At 28.0% G+C, this 22,913-nt stretch overlaps 1 protein-coding gene, 1 long non-coding RNA gene and 1 other non-coding gene across 5 annotated transcripts; 1 reads left to right on the top strand and 2 right to left on the bottom strand.

Moving 5' to 3' along the window:
- Positions 1-7,735: 7,735 nt before the first annotated feature.
- On the top strand, positions 7,736-7,930 carry LOC132928107 (U2 spliceosomal RNA). The gene has a single exon (XR_009661981.1). It is a non-coding gene; the product is annotated as a U2 spliceosomal RNA (small nuclear RNA).
- Positions 7,931-10,801: 2,871 nt separating this feature from the next.
- On the bottom strand, positions 10,802-15,259 carry LOC132927736 (uncharacterized). Of its 2 annotated transcripts, XR_009661827.1 has the most exons (5): positions 15,064-15,259; positions 13,985-14,150; positions 13,763-13,871; positions 11,949-12,146; positions 10,802-11,882 (listed from the first exon to the last, which is right to left on the bottom strand). It is a non-coding gene; the product is annotated as an uncharacterized LOC132927736 (long non-coding RNA). The 2 variants fall into 2 exon arrangements; XR_009661826.1 differs by having other exon boundaries at positions 10,802-12,146.
- A 774-nt stretch (positions 15,260-16,033) lies between these two features.
- LOC132926344 (homeobox protein 2-like) lies at positions 16,034-22,664 on the bottom strand. Of its 2 annotated transcripts, XM_060990695.1 has the most exons (8): positions 19,537-22,664; positions 19,150-19,475; positions 18,948-19,091; positions 18,711-18,887; positions 18,527-18,623; positions 18,136-18,461; positions 17,852-18,064; positions 16,034-17,766 (listed from the first exon to the last, which is right to left on the bottom strand). In XM_060990695.1, the coding sequence occupies exons 1-8, from the start codon at positions 22,115-22,117 to the stop codon at positions 17,680-17,682; spliced, it is 3,951 nt and encodes a 1,316-aa protein (XP_060846678.1). In that variant the 5' UTR covers positions 22,118-22,664; the 3' UTR covers positions 16,034-17,679. The 2 variants fall into 2 exon arrangements, with proteins under 2 accessions (XP_060846678.1, XP_060846677.1); XM_060990694.1 differs by having other exon boundaries at positions 18,527-18,887; positions 19,537-22,663.
- Between the last annotated feature and the right edge of the window lie 249 nt (positions 22,665-22,913).

The following is a 22,913-nucleotide window of genomic DNA, read 5'->3' as shown; positions in this document are numbered from 1 at the left end:
ACCATAGACAACGACGACAACTGGGTAGATTGCAAAGAAAAATGGGTAGACATCCCAGTGATCTGGTTCTATGATTATGTGAAGATAAAAATAAAAAGAAGGCGGCCGGCGGTCCTGCGTTCCTTGATATCACGACGACGGCGCACAGCCACCACGAGACGTCTGAGAACAAAGTACCTATTATCGGAATGGATAAAAAAAATATTTTAATCTGTACCAAAAAGATACATCGTGTATAATTAAAGTATGTTATATAAATATTTAATGGCTTGTTAGATTTGTTAAGAAAAATTGGCAAAAATAAATAAACCAGATTGAGTTAATTGAGCTTTAATAATTTTATTAATTTATAACTCTGCTTTAGAAACCTATTACATTATAAGCAATGCTGGATTAACCTAAAAGCAAATTAAACACTGCTTAAGGCCCTTGAAAAAATTTGGCCGTAATTTTTTTTTTTTTATTTGAAAAATTTAAAATCTGTAGACTTGCACACTAAGTCGATGGTCAAACTAAACCCAAAACAAACGGTATCAGCTCAATATTTTACCAAATTATTATTATTATTTGTTTATTGGGGACAAAATAATTTGGCCGACGTAAATAGTCATACTACACCAGGATTTTCATTGAATTCGCCAAAATTATACAGTTTATACTTTATATTATACACACATCTATTTATATATATGTAGAATTAACGCTTATACTTAAGTGAGAAATAATTTTAAGTTATTATCAAAAATTTCAATGGACATGGAAATCGAAGAAATACAAGAAGAAATGAACAATTTGTTAAAAAGGTATCCAAAAGATTTCTCAGACGATTTTACAAAAAAGTTTAAACAGTTTTTAAGTTTTTCATCAGTCTTTAATATTAATTACTACGAACGAAAATAAGAATAAAAATATTTCCCTTAATATGTATAAGATGATAGTTGATTTAAATGTGACTGAGAGTTTTCCAAATGTTGAAAGATTATTACGTGTATATCTTTCTCCTATGTGTACCAACTGTACTGGTGAAAGATCTTTTTCCCGATTAAAATTGTTAAAAACCGTATTACGATCTTCACTATCCCAAATAGTCTGCAGAATCTTGGAATTTTGAGCATCGAGAGTGAATTTGTAAAATCTCTAGACTTGCATGATATTATTCGAACTTTTTCAAATAAAAAATCCAGAAAAAAATAATCATGTATAGATGAAGAGGAGAGACAATCGAACAGTTGCAATGATATGAATATGATATATTCATCCATTTTTTCTGGTTTAGCCGATTTCTACCTATGTTGAATTCATAATTTTTCCCAGATCGTTATTCAGTATAAATATGTGGTTTTATATTATTTTTTAAAGCAAGCTTTCTATCTTATGATAGATTATTGTGTGTCATGTTTATTAAAATTTATCTTGTATTATTTTTTATCACGTGGAATTTGTTTTTTTCATTTTTGATATTTTGATATTTTTACCTAGAAATTTAGACATTTTCTGTGTAATTACTAATTTCTAGTTCTTTATTTTATCTTAATTTAACATTTTTATATAGATAATCCAATAAAAAAAATCATAATTAAAGTGGCTCTAGTCAGTAAAAAAAAGAGAAACGTTGGAGCACTTTTTAAAAGTTTAAACTTTTAACATATATTTACATATTTTTTTTATGTATATATTAGTGTGCACACTAATGTCAATTTACACTTGTACCCATTAACATGAATACATGACCCAAATGCATCTACCACATAATTTGCCTAATTCCTACTCCTTATATAATGACCGACTGGAACCCTCTTAAAATCTTTATTATTCACTAAAAAAACATACCTAATTAATGTTTTAGCAACAATTTTACGTTTATAGTTATCATTCCTTTATTTAAACTAACTTAGTTACATCATTAATCGTCTTCAAATTTGCATTATGTGCATCGTTAATTTTTTTGTTTCTAAATTTAATTAATTTTTTTTTAGTCATGAATCAGTTAAAAAAAAATTTGAATCATAGTCATCAATTTAAAATACTTTTAATGTTTCGTTTAATAACAATTCAATATTGATTTATATTGACGCTATATTAGTTACTTTGATTATTGTTGTTATTTAATTCAACTACTAATTTTTTCATATTTTTAGTTTTGATTCCTTGGGTTAGATAAGGTATTTTCTTTTGTTTTAACCCGCATAGAGATAAGTTATGTGATAATGCATCCATTATTTAATTTTTCATAAATTTTGCATTTTCTTGCTCTTCAAAGTTTTTCTTTTGTCTATAGTCTGCAGTATTATTTTTTTCAAATATGTTCTAATTACTTTACTAATTTTATTTTAATGATACTTAAGATACTTTATTTATTATTATTGTGATATAATAATACATATTAGATATTACATATAAAATAGTGTAAAATAATATTTTAAATATTAATAATAAACTAAAATATTTTATATTACCTATAGTTGTTTCAAAATAAAATATGTATTAATTTTAGAATTATAAATTATTATTTATTATTTATTAATTTTGTACAGTTGTTGATTATTGATATTGCTAGTTTTATTATATATTACTAAAAAAAAAAAAATATGTAAAATTATATTAAATTAAATTAAATTGAAATATTACAAAAAATATTACATTACAATATTACAATATAATTATATTATATTATATAATATTTTTTGTAATATTTCAATTTAATTTAATATTTTACATATTTTTTTTTTTTGTTAGTAATATATATTAAAACTAGTAATTCAATAGTCAACAACTGTACAAGTAATAAATAATGTTACATGTTAAATTTATGTTACATATTATATTGTATTGTGTTATTATCAATAACCCTTAAGATAAAATAATTAAAATGATTTTATCATACAATTATTGTAGTTCTTAAAAGGCCTAACTGCTGTTAGTCTGTATGCAATGAGCCTTAAAAACAACAGGCTGTTTGGAAAAATAATAAGTAGTTCGCAAGCGGGCTACCCCATTGCAAACAGTCTAAACTTTTTGCAAAAAAACTAATTTTCCATATGGCCTACGACATATATAAGTAGAAACTTTTTTTAGAATTAATAAATTTGTATTCTTTTATTTTAGGCCGAATCTTAGTAATAATAATATATATAATCGTCAAAAAGTAATTCGGCCTAAATAAAATAATACAAATTTATTAGTCTTAAAAAAAGTTTGTGTTTATAAACATTCTTATTGATTATATTGCATTAGAAGTCGATTCCTTTTTCGACTAAAATATTACCTATAAATAAACCTATATGGCTATATGTAATATTGTTGTAAAGGCATACGTATGTATGTATGTATGTATGTGTATATATAGGTATATAACTATATAATCAATTATTTTGATTTCATTAAATAATTATATAACATAATATAATTCATTATTGATAAGAATACAAATTTGTTATTTGTAAAAAAAAAAAATAATTAATTTTTTCACAGTTTATAGTAGTCTTGTTAATTCAGACTTGAAGGGACTGGACACCATCCTGATTAAATAAAATCTTTATGCATAAATTTCTTACTGGTACAGAATATAAATATTATTATTTTTGGTATGTTGATCTAGATGATCAGCCTAGTGAAATCCATGTAGGCAAGACATCTGTAATCATATTATTATTTATACAAATTTATGTTTAGTTTAAACTAAAAATGATATGTTTAATTTATTAAATTTTTTAATTATGTGTTTCAGAATATAAAGATTACAACTTTTAAGTGAAAGTAAATAAAAAACCACTTCTCAAAATTATTGAAAGAAACTATGGAACAAAAATTATGGATATGGATATGTAGTGTTTTATTCCTCGTTACTATATGGAATTGTGCTAGACGCAAAAAATATAACGAAACTAAATGCCATTATTACAACCAAACTACTTGTGACAATTATCAAGATGAAAAAAATTGTACAATTGCTATCCAGAATTGTAAAGCCAGAGAAAATGACAAGCCATCATATTGTTATGCTGTTTGGACAAATGATATTAAGACAAATAAATTAGAAATTAAGCTTAAGGTAACATAACTTGATTTTTATGAAATTGTGTTTAAGTTTACCATATTTTTATTTTAATAACAATTTATAGGGTTGTTTTTATAATAATGTCGAATGTCTGGGTCAAAATCAATGTAAAGCGAAAATAGAAGAAATCAAACCTAACAGGTTTATGTTTTGTTGTTGCGAAGGAGATTATTGTAATTCTGAAATTCTATGGAATCCTATTCCAACAACTCCTCGAATAGAAACAACATGTAAATAATAAACATATATACATATACATATATACATATACATATACATATACATATATACATATACAATTTAATATTTTTCTATCTTAGCTGAAAAACCAATATATGATGATAATAAATTAATACATACTATAATGTTTTCTACTATAATTTTGGTAGCTGTAGCAAATATGTTTTTATTTATTGGATAAATAATCAAAGAAAAGTACCTCAATTTTCTCATGTAAGTAAATATTATATTATAATTAAATTCTTTATTTTCTTTTGTAATAATTTATTATCTTATAAATTACTACTATTTTGCTTAAACGGTTTAAATAAAAAAAATTAAAATACTATTATATTTAATCAAATGTGAAGTACAAAAATAAATTAACATTATTATTTCTTTTTAAATAATTAAATTTACCCAAATTGAACTTAAAATATCTATAAAAAATAATATTGACCTTGTATATTAATGAGATGTTATAGTTTCATTATTAACTTATGAGAAATCTTGTATTAAGTTTTTAAAACTAAGATATAAAAGTTGTTATGAATTTCCAACTACAAAAAGTAATTTTTTGAGATTTTGACAAATTTCATCAAAATTCTTATTTTAAATAAATTTAAAAAAAAATTTGACCCTGCGAATGTCTTATCAACAATAAAAGAAAAAAAAATTGTAATTAATTATTTGTTGAAAATTTTAAGTATCTACAGTTTTTTGTTGTTGGTATATATAAAAAAAAATAATATTTATTTGGTCGAAAATTGGATTTGTATTGTTATTTCCGTTCTTTAGTTTTGTTTTTCCTTATTTAAAAAAAATCAATACTGGGAATTTTTAACTTTGTATCTCTCACCTCCCCATACCAATTAAGTCTAGTTCACAAAAAAAAACATTATAAAATCAATATATTTATCAGAATTCACATCTGAAAATAAAAATTGTTTTCAAACTTGAGAATATTTCATTCTTAACAACATTATATTAATTATACCTTTTGTATATTTATTCCTATTCCTCAATTCGTGCAGAATAAAAAAAATATATTGTAATTTGACATATTTTAACTTTTCAGAACTATCAAATGATCAAACAGGATCAAAATTTTTAAAATGTAAAATTGGACAGACAAACTGAAATTATGTCAATTGAATTTTGTTAACATTGTTTTTCTAACACTCATAAGTGATAAGTCATAAGAAATTGCTGATACATATTATTACATTGATACATATTATATCTTTGTGTTTTTGGCATTTTTTAAATTTAAGTCAAAAAAAATTGTTAAATTGGGTACTGGGATGGTTTTTGTTGATCAAATCTGTGTTTTTATTGTTGAATCCAAATAATGTGGATATTGTAAAAATATTCGAATAACAATAAAACACTTAAACATCCATATTTATGTTCATATTCTAAAAAAATGTACAAATTGGACGTGAATAAAAAGTGTGAAGTTCCGCTTCAAGAGCGGGCCACCGATACATGATCACAGCGTTGTGTCTCGATTTTCGTAATTTTTTTTTTTATTACATTTTTAGTAGGCGGAAATAAAAACTACGGAAATAAAATTCTATGTAAATGCCACATGATTGTTTTATTTAATATTTTGTTGATTAAAGGGACCTACTGTAATAGATACGTGATTTGTCACTCATCAGTCATCAGTTACTTTTCGATACCTAGTTCATTAAATAATTGAAGTACTCATAAAGTTAATAAAGTTAATACAGTTGAATCCGTGTATTAAATGAAATAGCCTCTAAAAAAATTTCAATTGTTCTTTTTCATTTATTGTTGCCTATGCATAACCGTATTAACGTAGTTTGATTTTTCACGATTAATTTTCTTTTTTTTATTGATTGTATGGTTCTTAAATTGTACTACCTACCTTGTTTTTATATCATCTACAGCAACTATCTAGTCTCATTTCAAGAAACAAATAAGAACACAAATTAAATGTGTGGCTCATATAAATAAAAATCAATTTTGATGGATTTTTTTGTGGGTTTTTTCCCTAGGGTATTATTTCCGGGATTATATTTCACGTATTGTATTTTGTATCACATAGGTACGCACACACAAATGTAAAAAAAATGTATTGAAGTATTGTAACTCACGAACGCTGAGGTCATGTATCAGTAGCGCGCTCTCGAGAACAGAATATCATTCATGTTATTCACACACAAAATGTACATTTTTTTGAAACATCCATATTTATAATTTATATTGTGGTACGGATCTTGTTACTTAAAAGTATTCGAAATACGGATTTAAAAAAAAAATCGAATCACTTATATTACACTCAAAGACTAAATCTAATAGCTTTTTCTTACTGAAATTGAAAAAATCCTAAATACAGAGTTTTTACTTAAGATAAGATTATTGCAGTTGAACTTGGTTAACTTTAAGTTGAAGGGACAAGCAAACAATTTGCTAAAATGTATTCAGGTAGGTACATATTTTAATTATAATATTTTTTAAATTTATTAATTATTAATTATTTTATTATTTTATTATGTACTTACATTATAATTTTTTACGTGTGTAACTCATGCAGTGATAATAAAATTGTAATACGCAATGAAATTTTTGACATTGACATATCATATGAAATTATAATGGTTATTTGAATTTTTAAAACCATACGATAGTAATGTTATTCGAAAAACTCCGTCACAGATTCCAAACGATTGTACAAACGTGATACGATCGTTTGCCTCCGAGAATGCGCTATATGTATACGATCGGTGTCGTCTGCGAAAACGCGATATTCCGTCATACACCGCCGTACATAGTCACTAAACGCAGGAAAATGGAATTTGATGAAATTTTGTTTTTAATAAATTTAAACGGATTACGATTGAATGAACATGTTTTGAGTATTCAAATGGTTGTATCGTTATTCGTTGTGTATATTGTGACAGTCAAATGAGTGTTGACACATTTGTCAAAAACGAACAAACCGAGATCTGTCGCGAATTTCGGTCTGTGCAATAGCAGTAACGTAATTTGTTGTAATTCGTAATAAAACTGTTCATAATTTCAAATAGTTATTTGCAAATTCTCATACGTACTATACTGTCTGTTATTACAACAATATTAAGTGAAAATAAAGACAATTATTGTGGCGTTATAAACGGCGGAATACATGTTATTGAAGAAAACGATTTCGTGTATACGTTCGTTTTTTATTAACGGTAGATAGCGGTTTTGAACTATACCTTTATTTTAGTCACATTTTGAACGAATTATCGATGCATTTATATATTTAAATGTAATTAATGTGGACTAGTGATGTATAATACATCAAATAATTATAGTATATGACCGTTTCTCAAAATTCGATTTTCAGAAAATCGATATTTTCGCTTTTTTGAAAACGTCAAAATTGAAAACTGCAATAGTCTTAGAATCGTTATTGTCTTTAAGATAGCTCTGTGAGTTCGAAAGAGTATCGCTTCTCGGCCTATCGGCTAAGATCAAAGTGTAGTATCTGTTCTTATCAGCTTAACATCTGATACACCTCTCATTGAGAGGTTCAAATGTTAAACTAATTTTTTCAAGATTTGGTGGAGATTTTGGGGCTTGCTCCTGCTCCACCGCGGGTTGACCCGGTATTGCAGTACCACCGGGAACGGCCCACATAATTAAATGATATAATATTAGTAAATAGTAATAGGAAATCAAATTTCAAATCATTTTGAATTTGTGAAAATTCAAAATCCAAAAACCAAAATTTTTTGAATTTTTGAAAATTCAAAATCCAAAAACCAAAATTTTGGAAGTTTTTTCCTTTTCCCACAATTTTGGATTTAGCGTCTAAAATTACGTATGTCGCTATATTATTACTATGGATGTAGTAAAATATTGCATTTTTGACAATCATTAGAAAAATTATGTACGTGTGTTTAAGTTACAACGTAGCTATATATCGTATTTAGAAATCTTGTTCGTACGAATTTGTCATTTTCCGAAAAATTTGGCGGAATTTGGATTTGGCGTTTATTATTACGCATGTCGCTATATTATTACTATGTGAAGTATGAGTATAGTAAAATACGTGTTTAAACTACAATGTAACTATGTACCGTATTTAAAGATCTTGTATGTACGATTTATATGAAGTGTGTACTGTACTGCATCACTTTATTTGAGGCTTGTGAGTTTGTGAATAAATATATTATATAAAATATTTAATTTTATTAATATTGACTATTATTATAACGAGAGTGTTTGATTTGTCATAAAAAGATAAACAATAAATAATTGCAAAATTGTATTACGATTTTTGTATTTTTTAAATCGATATGCATTGCGGCCTGCCGTGTGTACACCACACGATTATGACCTCCACTACGACTACGACAGCTACGTGTACAGAGTTTGGTGAATAGACTGCTCATTGTGTGGGCGTCGCGGTAACATTAGACGGAAAAGTAGTGGGACGAGCGCTATTAACATGATTACATGAACACTGTGCTTGTACAAAAACTAATAACTATTCATTAAATAATGTTTAATGTATTAAGAAATTAATGATATTACGATGATCAAAATTTAAAAACTTAATACAATATCTTTATTTTGCATTTCTGTTATAAAAAAAAACTCAGAATGTTTAAATGTTTATTTTATGTTATTTTTTATTAAAATTAAAATCTCTCTCTCAAAAAAAAAACAGAAAATGTGAGACTGATTTAAGTAAAAAAAACATTTAAACATTCTGAGTTTTTTTTTTTTAAATAGAAATGCAAAATTAAGCTATATTCTATTACGTTATTACATTTTCTTGATCTAGTGATTTTTTTTTAAATTTAATTTGTAGAAATACAAATAATTATATAATTAATAGCAAATATTATATACGTAATACATCCTATATAATATTTGGTAATAGAAACCTACAGGAAAACAATTTAACTTTAGAATATTATTATTAATATTATTACATCTTGATGATATTACAATTTAAGGCAGTAAATTAGATTCTAAACTTTATTTTCCTATGGAGAATTTATTTTTTAAATATTAGAAATCGAACTTTAATTTAATCGAATTACGTGTTTACTGTTGAATGTGTAGGTAGCAAGGTATACTTATTAGAATATCTTTATCATTCTGTAGTATTTTTTTTTTTTATAGTATAAATTTTTTTTATTATTCGTATAAAAATAAAATACAAGGCTTAAACAACTATATATAAAGAAATAATGTGTTTCTTTTCTCATAAAAATACATTGTATTTAATGCATTATCAATATTTAGTTTGAAAGTTAGGCAAATTAAACTTTCACAAATTTTATTCAATACAATGTAAAAATGTAGACTAGGGCCCGTTGCATTTTCATTTGTACTGAGTTCATTTTTAGAAACTGAAACACTGATCTTGAGAAAATGTAAGATATTTATATTAATTTATTTTATAATACTTAACTTGAAAAAAAATAAATCTATAAATTGTTATAATGTACTTTATGAGATATAGTATAAATATAATGGGTATACTATTTAAATTAAATTATATATGTTTATTGACAAAATATCTGTGCCAAAGTTTGTGTTGTGGAGAAATAGAGTATTTTTAAAATCTATCATCTGTTGGTGCATGTCTCGTAAAGTTATGCTACTGTAAATAGAAAATTAATATATTTGAGATGATATAGAGTTCAGCTCAACACTTATAAATTTATAATATATTCTTCAAGCTGAAAATCCTGTAATAGTATAATATTAATGTAAAGACAAAGTTTTATAAAGAGTTTTTACTTATTTTTAAAATTTCAATTATGAACTTAATAATTATATAAACACTTGTAAAAAGTCAAACGATGTATTGAATACTGAATCTGTGGTGTTTTTACTTTTTTGTAGGTTTTTTCAACTGTATTTTCACTAATATTGTTACATATATGTAAAATAAATTGTTTCAATTTTATTTGGAGCGAATCCTATTTAGGAATACTAGAAATTAAAAAAGTTATAATGGTTGGTAGTTGGTATACATTTTGAAACATATTGCATTCTAGATAAATTATTATCTTCTTTGGTTGTATTAATAGCTTCAATAGAGCATAGTGTAATAATCAAACATATTATCTAAAAAGTAATAATATATATTGCACTAACTTCTTTATCAACATGTTTTAGTTTTAATATATTGTTCAGATAATCACTTTTTTAATTTTTAACAAACATTCTTTTAAATGAAGTTTTAAGATGATAGACTTTAAAAGTTAGATTTTCTTCATAGCATCTCTGGGCTGTTTATATTAATTCATGTTTTTTTTTTATATATATATTTATTAAGGCTTCAACATCAAAGGTCTTTAGTCTGCATTAGATTCATGTTTATTGAAGAATATTTGATATTAATGGTTTTTACTTAGTTCACGTACAGCCTGTAGTTGAATTGTATGCCTCAATGCCTCACTAATGTTCAACCCTGGTTTTTGTCTTTTCAGGACACAGAGCTGAACACTTGAGATTGCCAATTTTCTGTGCATAAGATATAGACATCAATAAAAAAACTAATGTAATTTTATTAATAATAAATTATTAAATTTATCAAATATTTGAAATGAATAGCATGTTTCACATATAATTTACATAGATACTGGTAACAAATAACAATATGTTACAAAAATAAATATATGGTGCAGATGTATGTGGAAGCAGTCAGCACCTTGGTTAAGTGATTGAGAGAGAGATTCTTGGAAAAGTTTTCTCTGCCTACCGGCAGGTCGCCTTTTCAGTAATTTTGCCGGTGCCTCAATTGATGCTCTTTGGAAACAGAAATGTGTCAGCATTTCATCTTTCTTATAAACGACATACATATAAATATCCCTCTTACAACATGAACCCGGATTGAATGACTAACGTTATTAATGATGGTAATGGACGACTGAAACTATAATCTTGATGATAGCTGTCAACTCGTTACCCATGACCAAGTTTGCAAACAACGTACAGTATTTGGGCCACCTTACAACGTTAGTTGGTAGAAATACTTTGTAAAAGCAGAATAGAAAAAGGTGTTGGTAAATAGTTTTTACATTGGATGAACCTGGACATATGAGTGTAGTCTCAAACACCTAGTAGTATTAACACAGCTTCTAAATTTTTTAAGTCTGGGTAATAACGTTTTGAGCACAGTAGATTTCACACTGGTATTAATATTACATATACTCAAAAAAACCTAGAAGCTGTGCTGTTAATACTTGGTGTTCGAGTGATTACACACTATATAGTTCTGTTTCAACTATGATAAAAATGATTAACTGTCACCATTTTTTGGTTCCAACAGACCGAGTTCCTTTGCCAAATATTGTAAAGGAGACCAAGTACTGTAGATTGGAAGTGGATTTGGCAAAGGACAACAAGTATACAGTTACCGCCAAGACGAAAGTGTCGATCAATAACTTCCATCAGTTGTAGCGATATCGTAGGCACACGATTTAGAATACAGATCACAAAATGAATGTTTATACTTTATATAAATGCTGTTTATGCGTTAGACAAAGTTCTAGCACCTCTCTTCGTCCCCAGTGAAAATGCCGACTGTAGCCAAAGAAGAGTGAGCTGCTAACGGTGATGTTAGAATCTGACACCAACACAATCATACTGGTTAACCATGTGCATAGTTGCCATAGTTCAACTTATGACTCACTATACAAATAACTTGTGTTCTTCTGCCAGTTGGACGTTGATGGTAATGAAGCATCTGTCAACTGGCAGTACAACAATGATGGTTACAAACTTAAAGAACATCTGTAGTCCATTTTACCAGGTTGTAGATAATATTTTTTCGCTTATTATTACTTCTATGATTTTATTGTACAAAATTGTAGATTGCTACCGAAAGTATCTGTAAATCAGACAAAATAGATAAGTGTTGTTATTGATCAGTAAACGTTTCAAATTGATAAATAAATGATAATATTTTTATTTATCTATTTTATAAATAATTATGTAATCGTTAATTCATAATATATTATATTATTATTAATTATTACATATTAACTATTTTAATATGGCAAGTAAATTTAATTTGTTTACATTGAATCATAGGTAAATAGTAAATATAACAACTTAATACTTAATATTATAATTTAAAATTGCATTGATATACATATATTATTTTATAACTGTTCATATACGATGCAACAATGTTTGGTATTTATAGGTACTTCTAATATAATTATGAATCATAATTTATCCTATCTACTTTATAGTTATATCACCATAATTATTTAATTAATATTGTAGACTGTAGTAGTACTAGTTAAGAGACTTTAACACTATATAGAGCCAACTTATAGTCATTAAATACATTGTGTTGATTGTAGGTGTTTTTACCTTTATAAATTGTATAGTAACTGTATAGTATCTTTGTTTATTTGGTAGTCAATAGTAATGATAGTTAAATATCCTAGATTCGAGAATAAAAAATATAAACAAATTAAGAGTTTTATTTAAATGTAAAATATGATTAAGTACATATTTAATCATTGTACTAATTATAATATATAACCTATTTTTAAAATAGTTATTATATTCATATATAAACAATACATTGATATTTTTGTCTACAATTTTAAATTTAAATCTGTTTTTATAGAAAAGTGATTCTAATTGATAAATTTTTTTGAGTGGGAATACCGAGAAAGACCTTAGCACCTACTTTTATTAGTAATTGGGAAAAACAAAAAAATAAAATAGATAAGACTGGACATTTTAAGCAAAACTAGATTTTAACCAAACCAATTTTCTTATTTTGTTGTAATTCAAAATGAATAGGTATTCGTCGATTATAAGTGTTAAAAATATTATTATATAGTCAAAAATTTTTCATAAACATTTTAAATTCAAATTTGGAAGAAATTAGACATTGAACAAAAAAGATTGATTTGTTCTAAAAAAGAGCTTTATCTGTGATTTTTAAGGTACCTAACTAGTTTATGTCTTAAACAATATGTTTATTTTTAAATTAAAATAAAATAGAAACAATTTATAAATAAGAATATAAAATATGAAATTTTTATGGAAGTATGGAAATCGAAAAACAAATCAGTCATACAAATATACAATTAAATATAGAAAATGTATTATAATGTTATTTAGATTGTAAAAGTTGTTGAATGTTTTATATAAAAAAAGATTAGAATTATTATTACTATTACAATTATTATAATTATATACATAGATTGTGCAGTGAGTGGCATAATTATATTCCTACAAACATATTATATAATATTATAATGTAAGTTATCTATTACTTAACATTACAATCTATCGATAATAAGCATAGACCTTATACTAATAGACTGACCTTAATGGCTTAATATAAGGTCTACGATAATAAGTAAGTAATACCTAATACCTACCAAAAATAATTAATACAACTTAACAACCAGATGTTTGTAATTATAAATTTGTATCTATACTTTATTTGATAAATTTACATTATAATGTAAAATTTACATTGTGAGTTGTGTACGGTGCCGAAGAGTGAGCGATGAGCTTTGAGCGTTGCCCCAATAATTGCGAACGTCAGTCGATTCCGAAATCCTCTCTGATCATATTTTTGGATCTAATAACGTTGAGATAATATTTACTGTTTATTATCGACTTAACGGCGTGGAGATGACAATACAAAACATTTAGCTACAAGTATAGCTATAAAAAAAAATAGTTACTACTTACCTTTAGTTTAAACGCAGTATTAGGTACAATACAGAATATTCAAGTGGCCGCGCTACACGACCAACAATCGACTAGGTAAGGCACTATAAAGGTACATCAGACTACATCTCCATTGCTGTAGTATAGGTATAGTGAATACTGAATACTGATGGACCGTCGACACAGACTAAAGAGAGTAGAGAAATATATATTATATACATTATACGTATTATAATAATTAATAATATATTATCATGGGTGAAAACAGTTTTGTACTGGCTTCTGTCATGATAAGTAAACCGGTAGCTCTCAGTCATAATATATTATTTATCTTTCTAAACGCGGTCCATAATATTAGTAGTTTTGATCATATTATGGTAATCGGACAAAAAGTCCGAAAATACAAAATATTTTATATAATTAATATTTATTTTAAAAATTTAAAAATGTCTGTAGACATTAAATATTAAATACATTATATTATTACATTTTTTTTCGATTTTCTTATTTTCATTTATAATTATATAAATTATTAGGTATTAATTTTAATAGGTACGTATAGATACATGTATTTAAAAATATTAACGTAGGTACAATCACACGATATCTTAAGAACAACAATATCAACATTTATTTGGAACTAAATACATTTCAACAAACAATGAATTTTATTTTATTTATAATAAACAAGTCAATTAAACTAAAATTAAAAAAAATAGTATATTTAATAAAAAAAAATATAGGTAAATTTGTCATTACTGTAAACTGTAGAGTATAGATACCTAACTAATAACTATAGTGGATTTCCGTTATATTGTTGTTAGTTATACGAAAATATAATAATATAATATGTGTACAAACATTTTTAAATTTTTAAATATTTAAAATAAATATTAATTTTTGGACTTTTTGTCCACGATTTCATATTATACTGTATATGATCTAAGATTAGTAGGCAAGGACGGTAAGGTATGTCAATGAATCATTGTCGTCGTAGTGTCGTGCACTCATACGTAACCGTTGCTAAGTCGTAGTTCATCCGTAAACATTATTAATATCATATGAACCCATTACACATTACTAAAAAAAAAATATCTTACCAGATTTGGGAGGAAGAGGCTTAAGCCCAAAAGCCCCTCCCCCCTGGATACGGGCACTGCTTCTTTGTTTGTTGAGAAATACTCCACTGACATTATATCTTACATAAATAACGTATATTTTATGTATTCAACTTGGCAAGCGCGGAACTAGAATATATTTATGGGGGGGAGGGGGGCAATACCATCGTCATGTATCGGCTGCAAAAAACTGACAACCTAAAATTTACCTGTGTGGCAGTCTACGGAGGGGAATTGCCACTTGCCCCCCCTTCTTTGACCCGCGCCTGCACCTTGCAGAGTTTTGTTCATTTTTTATTATATAATAATACACATTATAGCTGTAATAGACATATTATTCAGTGTTAATGTTATTGATAGATGGTGCTGAAAAGTTTGTAATATGCACGGTAACACCGTTGTAGCATGGACTAAGATATACCTATATAATATCTTAGTCCGTGGTTGTAAGTAACAAGTAGACCGAAACAATTACATAAATACCAATAATACAATAATTACTATATATATTACACTGAATATAGTAAAATAGAACAATATTAATAGTTTCTTTTTGAAGTAATAATTAGAGTTTCGACTTAGTACTGTTAGTACATTACAATACTAAATATTTTTTTATTAAAAAACGAAAAAAAAGATGTCTCGAAAACAAATTGCTGGAGGCTGGACGATAATTTAATTCAAGTTCTTCAATCTCCAGTAAGATTAATTTTTAAAATTATTTGTGAGCAGTATACAGTGAATCAATTTGAATTTGCGCAATATTAAAAAAGGGTCTTATTACTCTTACTGGTCAAGACATCTAGTGTATTATTTACCGCACATGTATAAATTCTTCAATCTTTTAGATTTTTTTTAAATATAAATTTGTAACTGAATTATGAACATTTTAAAATATACAGTTTACAATTTTACAACTTTCATAACCCAAATATAATATAAAATTCTAAGATTCATTAGATAATATTTTTACTTTTAAATTTAATAAGAGGTCGATTCTCTCAAATATTCAACATAACAGAATTGAATAGTTCATTCAGAGCGTACGCCGTACAATTTGCTATATTAGGTGTAATAAGACAGAGTAAATACATGCAAGTATGTCTTCTTATGGTTTTTTTTTTAGTATAAAAGTTTTTAACTATATAAACATAATCTATAAGATAATAAAAAATACATTTGAGTTTTTTATAACTTATATATTTCAATTAATATTTTTTTATGCAAATATATATTCTATATACATATTATGTGTTTGTCAACTGTTAACATTAAAGTCCATTCACTTGTTTAACCTAATAGTGAACGTTTACAATTTTTATTTAATTATTTCGTTAATATAAATTTAAATACATATTTATGGTTAAATTTAGCGTTACATCTGTACCTAAATTGTTTGACAGGTAAAGTCACATAAATACATCAGCTTAATTTTTGTCAATAAATAGTTATATATCATTTTTACTAAAGATTAAAGAATATAAAAATTTTGTATCAATAAGTAAAAATTAATTTATATTGTGTTTAATATTAAGCTAGGCCACAGAACAATGTGGATGGTTCAAAGCTGCCTCTTCCACTATTGTGGAAGATAAGCATAATGCTTATTATTTATATACATAAAATGGCAACTAAAATCTATGCAAGTTAAGAAATATACTCAGTAGTAACCCATTTTTCTAAGACTCCAGTCAGATGACCAATCTGTAATTCTTACAGAGCCTATTTTAATTATAACTGGAATAAAAGTCTGCTGTGGAGAATGTCTATATTTAATAGGGTATAGTCAGAATCTGAAATAAAATTTAAATGACATTTGTAATTTAATATAAATATTGTGGGACAATCCCCCAACATATATTTATATTAACTTATCAATATATAATACTATTTATATGACAAAAATATGTTTTTCATACATCAATGAATGTGTGACAATGTAAAATAAAAGTGAAATTGTAAAATTTTAAAAACAAAAAGTACTAAAATAAATATTTATAATTATAATTTAATTTTTAAAAATTAAATTGTATCAAGATACAAATTCACTATAAATTTGAGTCAATGTTCTTAAACTAACACAGTACAGTAATATAATTAAATACCAAAGTACATCAATTACTTCATGATTACGACCATAGGCGCAACCTGGGGTGCTTAAGGATGCTTATCACACCCAAATTTATTTTATTGAAATTGCGCCACTGGTTATGACAAGTAAACAGTCTTTTATGTTAACATATACATACATACATACATACATAAATATACATATATATATATTTATACACATACATAAATATGCATATTAAAATTATGACAACACATGATTTGTTTATGAAAACAAGTAACAAATACAAATTATATAATGTTGTATAAAAATAAAATATTTAACTGTCAAAAGTACAAAGGTAACCTTTTAGAAATAATTTGGATATAATACAAAATTTAACAATGGCAATAATAAAATGGATAAAGGCACTAAATATTTAACAAAGGCTGTTGGTACTATGATATGACAATGGTTGTTTCAATAGTTAACCATTATATTTTTAAAAATATCGTATACCTAAAATATACATTATACCAATGAAATTACTAAGATGAAACTGCTCTGCAATTTGATTGGTTTTTTGAAACAAAACTTTTAGCTTGTGACCACGTATTACATACCAAATGAAACAGCTATAAACATTTTAGTAATAATTATTAAAATATGTAAGACTAATTTTATATTAGTATTATAGTATTATTAGTATTATAATCTTACTTTTTCAATCCATTCATCATCAGCTAATAATCGATTTAAAACAGTAGTAGTGTCATGAGTTAAACCATTACAGCTATTTTCATTTTCAGCGGTAACACGTTTGCAACATTCTTTGTAAATATAATATTTAAGATGTTCAAGACTATGCAAGATAGTTAACTTGTCTGCGCACTGAGCGCTAGAACAGCAATGAAATCGCTTTACTGGCATAACCTAAGCAAGTTACAAAATTAATTTAAATTAGTAAAAAAAATGTAGTAATATATTATTGTTTTAATATTTACCTTAGAAAATGTTATATTAGAATCAATATTTTTTAACGTCTGAGAACTGTACTCTGTACCAGATAGACATATCTCAACAAACTCTTTCTGTTGTTTCTTCATAAATTCCTGATTGCCACATACTAAGCAGCGCAAATTCATGTTATTCCTTGATTTTTCATTTAATGAATTAATTTCCATGTTTGGATATTTTGCAATAAGTGTCCATACATTTTCTACTTTGGATAAATCTGTTACTGAATCTTTTAACGTTGTAGAAGCTATAGTCTGCTTCCAAGTTTGTGTAACTGTTTCAATAGCACTGAGATTGCTTAAAAAGTACTCATCTATAAAAACAAAAACATTAGTTCAAATTATTATTTATGAAGCATATTAACTATTAAAATCTTACCATTTTCTCGGTAAATTTCTCCCAGAAAATTTGAGTCCAGTGCTTGTGATGCTAATGATTGGATATACACATCAAAATTGGTACGTAGCATCACGTTCTGCTCATCAACAAAAGAGTTTGTAGACAAATTAGAATTAATAGCGTCAACTTTTAGCTTAGAGATGTGGTTATAAGCTGAACTAACAGTCTTGACTATAGAATTATTTTGATCAGGTTTTTTGTCATTGTCAGTTATTAATTGTACCAAAACTTCAATAGTTGATGATTTATTTGGAATGACATTATCACCATTATCTGTTGCAATAATTTGAACATCAACTTGACGGTACATATTATAATGTGATGGACTCCAACCTGTATACTAAAAAATGTCATCAAATGTATTAATGACGTCTATTTTTGTTTTTACTTAATTACTCACAGTTGATACACTTTTGTACATATTATTCTCATTGCATCGTGTAAATTTTTGTAACAACGATTTTCCATCAACTCTCCATAAATGTTGCGGATACACATGTACATTATCCAAAAATTGACGTTTTAGGGCAACAAATGTACCAGACTACACAAAATGTATCACAAAATAAATAAAAATAAACCATTTAAATTGAATGCACTACCTTAAATAATGTTGAGTCATCTAGATGATCATTATCATTATTATTATTATTGATTGAAGATGAGGTTGATGGTGAATGACCAATATTTGAATTTTGCTCTTTTGAGTACTTTTTATGACGACTATTGATTGAATTGGAAGTTTTAGATACATCATTATCGTCATTATTTGGTATCCAAGCTGGATCAACATCGGAATCAGTATCTGATAAAGCATCATTATCATCTACATCCAATTCACCATTTAAACTGCTAAGCAATTGTTGAGATTTTTCTTTAGCCAAACGGTGAGACAATTGTCTTGTAGGCTGTTGTAAATGATATGTTTCTAAAATTAAAAAAAATAATTAGACAAATGTAATCAATAATAATTCATCATTTTTGCATACTTTGTTTTTTAATTGGTACAACAGAATTTGTTCGTCTTTTTTTCACGGTGCCATTATTTTTTTTTTTGTTAAAAACATCTACTTTATTTTTTATCACTGATGTTGCTGTTGCACTACTAGATGCTTTTGACGAAGATATCCACCATTGATCATGTTCGTCATCTGACAACCAACTGTTTTCACCATTACTACCATCACTTCTGTCGTCACTTATCCCAGCTATTGATGATGAAGTTTTAGGCAATGGAAAGTACCGTGGATCGTCATCTGTTGTTGTTGTAACATTATTTATCTTCTTAATATCTTCACTAGAACCATTACGAGATGTCTGTTCAATTGTTGGTAAAATCTTTGGTTTCGGTAAAGGTACATAGGGCTTAGATATAGGTTTTGGTGAAGATGATGTCAGTGGTGTTGATAATTTTTTTGATTTATCATTACATTCATCTTCTGGTTTTTCAGTCATACTTGTACCACCATGTATAAACTTGATATAACTATCAATAAATGAAGGTTTTTGAGTAATGATATTTAATGGTTTAACCCTAGTAGTAGTAGTAGTTGTATTAGTAGTTGTAGTAGTAGTGGAGTCATCACAAAGGTGACTCAATTCCTCTTCAATGTTTGGGACGACAACATGTGGTAAAGATGACGTTCTGTTATCGTCATTTAAAACATAATTTCCACCTTGCAAATTATTGGTGAAGTCTTGAAAAATGTTATTATGTTGTCTTTGATTATTACTCTGTGTTCGATTATACAGTGATAATGATGGGCTAGTTGTGGTTAGGGGAGTGACAGTAGATGAAACCATTGTAGTTGTAGGACTGTAATACGTTGGATTTACTGATGACACAGTAAAATTATTATGATGGGCTGGTTGTGAAATATGTTGATGTTGATGATGAACACTAGTCGGTGGTGGTTGAACATTAAACGTTTGAACTGTATTATTATACTGTTGATGATGGTGTTGATGCAGTGATGGCGGCTGATGAAATACCCCAGAAGAAATGTTTCCCGTAAAACATGACGAAGTTGATACAATGGGTGGTTTTTGATGGTCTAAATTCCAACGATGGTTGCGTTGGTGCTGCTGTACATCTAAATATGTATTTCCATTAGCAGAAACAACAGTTAAAGATGTAGGCGTAGGTAACATTTTGGTATTACCAGTGACAATATGCTGCTGTAAATGCGGTTGATTATGATGCTGATGAAGATGTGCAGGAGGTGGCTGACGTCTATTAAAATATTGATCACTGTAAGATGACGATGGGTCAATTACAGCAGATTTAGGCAACTGCTGAAGATGCTGGTGCTGATGCTCAATTAAACATTTGTTACCATTACCTAATAAATTTGTTGGTGAAATTGTTTTACCATTGTCAGTAGCCAATAACCTAGGTTGTTGGTCAATCATTTTTTTAACACCATAACAATCAATATCAGTCTGCATGGATTGTAAATTTTTAACAATATGCATAGGATCACCACGTTGGACTGGAGTTCCCATTAATAAGATATTGTCTAATTGCTGTTGAGGTGTTTGGCTAGCAGATACTGTACTATCGAAATGGTAGTATTGTCTGTCATGATTATCAGAAGTCTTTGATTGTAATGGTAAAGGTTGGGCTTGGTAATAATTATTGTTTGCTGTTATGTCATTCATCACACCATTGGTCGTTGGTACTGCTGTACGAGTAATAACAGACAAATAACCTACTTGCTGAGATGCTGTTCTTGGTTGGTAACGTTGTTCATATGGTTGTGGAACGTATGCACTGGACACCACTGGCAGACTTTTATCTGAAATGCTATTGACAATTTTGATTCTATGCTGAGGCTGTGGTTGTTGTGGCTGCGGTTGTGCCTGTGGCTGAATGCTGTCGTATTGTTTAATTTTGTTGCTGAGGTGAGTGGGTTCAATGTAAAAACGCTGTGAATTAATAACTGGTGCAGTTAATATTTGTGCGCCACTAGTGTCCATAATAGGTTTAGAAGACTGCGGGCACGGTAATTTTCTGTGCTGATGACGTTGATGAGTATTGTGTGGTACCACACGTTCGTGTGGCAATATACCAAAAGGACTCAACGCCATGCCAACAGAGGTAACATTCGAAGTGGGCATGACTATAGGAGCAACGGAAGCAGGTGCTGCAGCAGCAGTAACTAATTGATGTGGTCCATTGTGTTGTTGAAACTGTGGTATTACTCCAGAAGTCGTGACCGTTGTCGTTGATAGCATTAACTGAGGTGATGCAGGCAACATTGCACCAGTCTGAGTAGGATGTATCAACGATGACGGTACTAAAGTCGGCGGCGGCGGTGCTACTAGTATAGAAGGATATTGGTGATGTTGTATGACGTTGCTACCGTTAGTGCAGTGTTGCAATGGCATTCTATGAATGCCGTTATGACACAACCCAGTGGTTTTCGTATTGCTCGTAATGGTCGCCACCGAAGGCCTGGCTTGTGACAGTAGGAGTCCGACAACAGCCGAGGAGGTAGCATTGGCAATGGTGGACACTGTTGTGTTAGTGTTACTGCCCATGATAGTAGAACGGCCAATGGATTCCATTTGAACGCGATATAACGACGGTTCTAGAGCATTTTTATCAAACGTATGACGCGCGGATCGCAAGTGACGCGGTTAATTATGAGATTAAATAAACTAGACGGCGACAACAGCTACACGATAAACACAAACACGGACAACGAAGCATCGTACAAAATTAACGTCAAAACTTATTAAACGTATATTATGTGCGTGCACATATATTATAACTATTGTATATTATGATATTATATAATAATTATGATCGTGTGTGTGCGCGCGTATGTAACGTTTGTTCGTCCACCGGACCGTATTAATAATGCGGTGGCAATTAAAAATAAGTAATAACACGCGCAGTCACACACACACATACGTACAAAAGACTAATCACTAATCACAGTGTACGGTATACAAAACGCACGGCGGCAGCATCACGAAACACGACGCGGTGCGCACACAAAAAAATTATAATATTAAATACATTTTATTATTATTATTATTATTATTATTATTATTATCTAAATAATAATATCAACCGATAATGAAAACGAGTCTTCTGCTGGTGCTGCGACGGAGTGTGTTGTGTTGTGTGTGCGTGCAGTGGCTCCGTGCACACGGTTTGTAATAACCGAGTGGTTGTCGCGGACGGGGGAAACGGAGGCCGTTGATAGTGTGGAGGAAACGCGCAACGGTGACCACGCCGCCGATACACCCGCCGCCGGGTGGAGGTAGAAGTCGGACAAAATCAAAAAAATACAATTCACATTTCGTACGTGCGCGACGAGTTTGAGCGGCTCGCGCGTAATAATGATATACCTAT

Source organism: Rhopalosiphum padi, chromosome 3 (assembly GCF_020882245.1).
Source record: "Rhopalosiphum padi isolate XX-2018 chromosome 3, ASM2088224v1, whole genome shotgun sequence".
NCBI classification, from domain to species: domain Eukaryota; kingdom Metazoa; phylum Arthropoda; class Insecta; order Hemiptera; family Aphididae; genus Rhopalosiphum; species Rhopalosiphum padi.
The sequence above is the reverse complement of the archived record's forward strand: the minus strand, read 5'-3'. Positions and strand labels throughout refer to the sequence as shown.